Source organism: Cyanistes caeruleus, chromosome 6 (genome assembly GCF_971803275.1).
Source record: "Cyanistes caeruleus chromosome 6, bCyaCae1.hap1.1, whole genome shotgun sequence".
Lineage (NCBI taxonomy): Eukaryota > Metazoa > Chordata > Aves > Passeriformes > Paridae > Cyanistes > Cyanistes caeruleus.
In genome coordinates this window covers 1,288,180-1,294,502 of record NC_141706.1, presented here as the reverse complement: position 1 = coordinate 1,294,502, position 6,323 = coordinate 1,288,180, and the positions used below count along the sequence as shown (strand labels likewise).

Sequence of the window (6,323 nt, the reverse complement as noted above, 5' to 3'; positions counted from 1 at the left end):
CGTCCCATCCACGCTGCAGAGGCAGGGCAGCAGCGGGACCCCCCTGCCCCCCAGCTCTGCTCCCAGGAAAATCCAAATTCCTCACTCTGGACGTGTGCTGATGCCTCTAAATCCACTGCTGCTGCTGGCACCTGAGGCTCCCTGTGCCAGCAGACAGAGAGGGGACGAGGGACATCCCTTGGTGGATCTTTCTACTTGCTTTGCACACAAGGTAACACCACAGAATCCCAGTCCTGGCCCCATTTTTAAATCACACTCAATTGGGAACACTTGTTCAGCTTTATTAAGAGTTTTATTAGCTCTAAAAATAGGTTCTTAAATATTTTCCAAGGTTGACTAAAATATGAAAAAACAATTATATAATCAGCGTTTAAAATAAACCGCAGTTTGTTACAACTGAGACCCATTCAGTGGAGTAACATTTATCAAGAGTCATAGCATATAGAAAATTGTACAGCCTCTGCAAATCCACAGACAGCATTTCTCTGCTCGCTTTCAAACTGAGCAGCTCCTGAACCTAATTTTCTGATGTCCATCAGAATTCTCACCAACAGGAACACTGCAAGAGTGGAACACGGTCTTTGGGTGAGAAGGCTGTGAGGTTTTTAATGAAAATAAAGAACTGGTCTATCGGTGTAACCCTTTTTCTTAATATATATATATATATATAATTTCTTACTGTTAAATGAAAACTTTTATAAATAATCTTACATAAATAATAATCTCAGAAGTTTTAAAAAGTTCACACCATCAGTCGGACCTGACTCAACATTCTCTGGTCTCTCACCGCTTAAACTATTCCTGCAATTACTCTGGAATACAAAAATCCTTAATGTCTCTTACTGCAAGAGCAGATCATATATTCTGGGCAAGAGTTAAGCTGCAGAGGAAGACTTGGCAGTTAAGTGAAATGCATGTTACAGCTGATGGCTGCTTTTTTGTTTTATTGGAATAACTGAAAAGAATTAAGCTGTAGTGCAGGTAGGGCTTGAGTCATGCTTTTATCGTTGCATCTCTTGGCCTGGTATGAACTATGTTATTAAAAACGGTAGCTCAAGCTGATCCTGTACCTTGTTTATCTACAACCAAGCTCGGCCAAAGATCAGCCAGCCTAGTGAGAAAAGTGTAGTTGAAGGCTGTGTACAAACAGGCACCGCTAATTGTCCTCCGTCGAGTACAGAGCCCGATTTCTCAGCTCGCCTTTAAACAAAGCACTCTTATCTATGCATAAGGAAAAGCACTACGCCGAGCAGAGTTAATACCTGTTAACCTACATCTTGATTTAGCTTGTTCTTTAGAAAAAGAGAGAAAAGGAAGTGATTTATCACCCCTTTTCGTTGCCAAAAGGAACTGCAGTAGGGTCCAAAAGCTGGAGATGCCGCTGTCAGTAGGGCTGTCGCCTCTTTCCCCCCGGAGTGTTGAAGTGGTCAGCGCCTTTGGTGTCGCGACTTTTTGCCTGGAAAGGAGCCGGCTGTGTTTGTGACGGCCACTAGAGCCCGGCGGTGCCCAGCAGAAGCCACCATCCGACCCTGCCATGGCGAGAACCCCTTCGGGAGATGCTGGTCCCCGCTCGGGAGCGCGTCCCGGCCCTTCGCTCCTGCAGAGCTTCCCCGGAGCAGCCCCGGGCTGCAGCGGGGGAATCGTGGGCAGCCGGGGCATTGAAAGGCCCGGCGAGAAAAGCTTCGGACGCGGCAGGATTTAATGAGGGAGCAACCCCAGACGTGAACGAAACACGAACACGCTGCGGGTTTTCTCTTCCTTAGATAAAAGCACCGGCGAGCCAGCCTAAACGCTGCCCGCGGACGACTAGTCGGAACAAGTTCAAAGCCCAGAGCCGGAATTAAAATGTTTCCTGTGTGCGAGCGCCTGCCTCCCGCTCCGGGAGCTGCCCCCTGCCCCGGCAGCCCCGCTCCCGCCCGGGCTACACCAGCGACTCGCACACGGGCAGCGAGTCCGAGTCCTGGCTGTGCATGGAGCTCAGCCCCGTGTCCGAGTCCTCGTCGTTGTCGGCTCGGTCCTTGCGCAGCGCCCGTGCCTGCTCCATCCAGCCCGGCCCCGGCGGCCGCCCCCCGCCCGCCGCCCCGCGGGGCTCCGGAGCCTCCGCCACGTCCAGGGTGCCCAGCGTCTCCAGCAGGCGCTGCAGCTCCCGCTCCTTGTCCTCCCACGCCCGCCTAGTGCACTCCAGGTCGCTCTTGACGGCCTCCAGGTCGGTGCTCAGCTTGAGGCCGATGTAGAGGCTGGTGCTCAGCTGGGTCTTGACCCGCTCGTGTTCCAGCTGCAGCTCGCCCTCGCCGCCGCCGCTCAGCTCCGTGGTGTGGCAGTCCGTGTCGGCCAGCCCGGGCCCCGCCGCCAGCTCCAGCTCCTGCCGCCGCCGCTGCATCCAGCGCTCGTTGAGCTCCTCCTGGATCTCGGCGGCCAGGTGCTCCAGCAGCTCCTCCTGCTGCGCCCGCTGCTCCTGCAGCTGCAGCACCTCCTCGCACTTCCTGGCGTAGTTCTCCTCCTCCTCCTCCTCCTCCTCCTGCTGCTGCTGCTGCTGCTGCTGCTGCTCGGGCTGCCCGGGCTGCCCGGGCTCCCGGCCCGGCTCGGGCTCGCCGCCCGTGCCCACCAGGTAGGTGTCCTGCACGTAGTTGACGCCGTGCCGCTTCATGCGGTCCAGGTGGATCTTAGCCTCGTACCTGTCGATCTCTCTGTCCAGCTCGCGGAGCCGCTGGATCTGCTGCCGGATGGTGTGGTCCTGCGAGAGCACCAGGTGCACCAGCGTCTCCATCCTCTCCGCCGACGAGGCCTCCCGGGCCAGCGGCTGCTGCCGCTTCTTGTTGATCTTGGCCAGCTTGCGGAAGGCTTTCCGCACCAGCCGCCGCTGCCGCTCCTGCGTGAGCGCCAGGCTGGCCCGGGCCGCCCCCAGCCCGCGGCCGGGCCGCTCCCGGCTCGGCACCACCCGCGCCTCGGCGCTGCGCGGCCCCGCGTTGGGCAGCGAGGCCTCGCTGCGCACCAGCACGAAGCGCACGTTCTCCTGCTCGTCCCCCCACGCCACCCAGAGCCGCAGGATCTTCGTCTTGTTGGGCAGGATCCTCTCGAAGCCGCGCCACTTCTCCACGATGCAGTAGGAGTGCGGCGGCCCCGACAGCATCCCTCCGGCCGGCTCGGGCGGCGCCGGGCGCTGCCGCCGGTGCTGGCTGTCCTCCAGCAGCACCCGCACCACGTCCGAGCAGGTGGTCCGCCGGGAGAGCCCGGAGATCAGCTTCTCCTCCTGGCAGATCCACACCGAGATCTTCCGCTCCTCGGGCTCCATCGGGGGCGGCGGCGGGCCCGGGGCCGCGGGCTCAGGGCCGGCCGGGCAGCCGCTCCATGGGGAGCGCTCTCTCGGAGGCGCTGCCCGCCCGCCTTCAGCGCGGCCGGGATGCCTTGGTGTCCCCTCCCAGCCCTCGGCACCCCGCCCGTGCGCTCCGCCGGCCGCTCCACCCCTTCCTGCCCGGGGCGCCGGCAGCCGCCGGCCCGGGGGGGCTCGCCCGGGGCGCCGGGAGCCGCCGCTGTCCCGCCGGGCTCCTCTGCAGTCCCGCTGGGGTGCTCTGTCCCACCCGGTGCTCTGTCCCACCCGGGTGCTCTGTCCCACCCGGGTGCTCTGTCCCACCCGGGTGCTCTGTCCCACCGGGGTGCTCTGTCCCACCGGGTGCTCTGTCCCACCGGGGTGCTCTGTCCCACCGGCGTTCTCTGTCCCACCGGGGTTCGCTGTCCCCGCCGCTCTCGCCCCGCAGCCCCCGCACAGACACTTCGGGACAAGTCGGGGTCTCCTCCCTCCTCCGTCTCCTCCCTTCTCCGTGCCTTCCCTTCTCCGTGTCCTCCCTTCTCCGTGTCCTCCCTTCTCCGTGCCTTCCCTCCTCCGTCTCCTCCCTTCTCCGTGTCCTCCCTTCTCCGAGCCTTCCCTTCTCCGTGTCCTCCCTCCTCCGTGCCCTCCCTTCTCCGAGCCCTCCGAGCGAGCGGCGTCGGGGATCTTCCAAAGTGCCGAGGGACAGGAGCGAATCCTGGAGCTTCAAAGGGAAAGCCAGAACCAGTGAGGAATTTCCAGTTTTAGTAAATCATCCGCCTGTAATTAGGAAATTCATGTTTGTGGAGCGCTTCGCAGATGAAATATGCAAAGGACGGGAATGGCTAAGTGTTATTAAAATACTAGCTGAGCCAGATTTTAATGGGAGCTTGCTGTGTACTTTGATGGGAACGGGATCGGTCTCGGAGTGCGGATTAAAACGAGAAGATGTGCAAAACGGTAATAAAAGGCAGGGTTGTGGCGCTGATCTTCACTGGTCGCGTCACGGGGCTCAGGGACCTGCGCTTTTCGAAGTGAGTAAAGAGGTACTACACACAATGGGCAAAGAAAGCAAACTCTGAAAGCTGCAGGCCGAGCTGCACCTTCCGAGGGAGCTTCAGAGCCGATAAAATCGGTGTGCCCTGTGGAGAGAGCTTTTGCCGGGATGGGGTTTGTGTTCCGGACAGGCCGAGCATCGCAGCCTGCCTCCTGTCACCGCTGCTGGGACAGCTGGGGAGCAGCGAGGGAGCCATTCCTTAGCCCAGAGCTTTTCCCCTGAAGCACCGGGCTCGGCGTGTGCCCCTGCCAGCTTCTCCCGTTTCCACAGAAGGGCCAGTCCTGGGGAAGAAGAAAGCCTGTCCGGTGTGGAATTAGGCTAATTAGGGCTGTGGTGTGTGGAAGTGGGCTGAGGGACCACCGGCTGGCAGCATTCCTGCGGCTGGAGATCCCCGGGATGGAGCTCCTGCTGCCAGCGTGCTGGCCCGCACCCCTCCGGTTAAATAAAGGCTTGCAGAGGCAGCTGGCCACCGCGTGTTGCAATAAGGGCACGCTGGATCGGGGTGAAGGTAACAAATCAGGGATTGCTTCCTGACCACAGCCGCAAACCTCACGTCAAAGCTGCAAATTCCTGTCCAAGGGCGAAGCCGGGCACTGTCTGTTCCAAGGGCCAGGATGGCTGTGCTTGCTGCAGAGGAAGGCGTTTGCTGATGGCAGGTTATCCCCAAGCCCTGGCCACGGGGCTGGTCGTGCCTGGAAGCATCACCTCATCCACCCCGGCTCACAGGGAGGGGGCTCCAGCAGCGGAAAAGTCCTGGAAGAGAGCAAAACGACCTTACCAAAGGGGGTGGTCAGGACTCTGGGCCACCCCTGACAGCTCACACTGCCCCAGAATAATAGGGTGTTGAACAGGAAGGGGATGTGAAACACAACACCGTGATTCAGCTTTGACTCTGGCAGGTTTCAGGATTTTTTTAAAAAAAACTTCGGGAGAGTAGGAGAAGATGCCTTGTTGCTTTCGTCAGGCTGGTAGAAAGTTGGAAAAACAGACCATTCCTTGCTGTCTTCTGAAGAATCAGGTGCCACAAAGGCATTAATGAGGCAGTGAGAAACTGTCCGACTCCTTCACTGGTGGTTCCTCGCCTTTGCCATTTGGTTTTGATCTTGTTTTCCATGTGTTTCCTATGAGAATGTCTGTGCCTATTTTCTTTTGGCAAAGAACAGTACAGGAAGAGCAGGTTGTGATGTGAAGAGGCATCTCATGCTCCCCACAGGTCAAGCTGCTCCAACTCGTCTGACTGCCTGTATCTCTCCGGTATCCAAGCCTGGCTTTGTGCAATGGAATTGGAAGATGATCATTCCATCTTTCCTCGACCACATCTCTGCCTATGGAAAGCTGGCTCTGCCTCCCCAGTGAAGCTCCCAAGGCAGCATTGCCCCAGAGAGGATGAAGATGCTGACAGTTTGGTTGGAAGCACTAAGTACCAATTAAAATTAAGAAGGCAAGCACTTGATTTTGGTAGGATATACCTATTAGATGTGTGCGTGTATGATCCGTGGTTAAAAAGATGTCATTCAAAATTCACATTGCTGCATCTCGGGTTTAACCCCCAGGAATTTGGGTTTAGTCTGTCTGCAGACTCAGGAAACTGCTGGCAAAGCTTCAAAAGGTTGAAGTGCTGTATCTGAAGCAAAGTTTGGGCCCTGCTGTGTTGAATCCCAAAAGGCAACTGAATGCAGGCAACCTTTTACCTTTGCTCCCAGGACCTTAAAGCATCCTGCAGAGGAAGGAGGTGCTCTTATCTAAAGATAAGAATGCTCTGGCATCAAGGAGTCCAGTGCCTTGCCCAGGGTTGTACAGCAAGGCAGTGTCAGTGTCAGGAAGCAAATCAGGTTCCTTCACCCTGGCACCATGAGTCACTGAACTCCATCCTCTCCCCCTCTCCTTCTTTTAAGTATTCCATGAGAAAGGGGGATGAGGAGGAATGAAAATGAAAAGTTCAAGTCCAGGTATAGACTGGTT

General features: G+C 57.5%; 1 protein-coding gene across 1 annotated transcript; it reads right to left on the bottom strand.

Moving 5' to 3' along the window:
• Window positions 1-270: 270 nt before the first annotated feature.
• RASSF10 (Ras association domain family member 10) lies at window positions 271-3,316 on the bottom strand. Its single transcript, XM_086892742.1, has one exon. It carries the CDS (start codon window positions 3,290-3,292, stop codon window positions 1,922-1,924), a length of 1,371 nt encoding a protein of 456 aa, XP_086748868.1. The 5' UTR covers window positions 3,293-3,316; the 3' UTR covers window positions 271-1,921.
• Between the last annotated feature and the right edge of the window lie 3,007 nt (window positions 3,317-6,323).

Coding starts and splice junctions, on each gene's coding strand:
- RASSF10 (XM_086892742.1), bottom strand. CDS start 3,292: ATGGAGCCCGAGGAGCGGAAGATCTCGGTGTGGATCTGCCAGGAGGAG.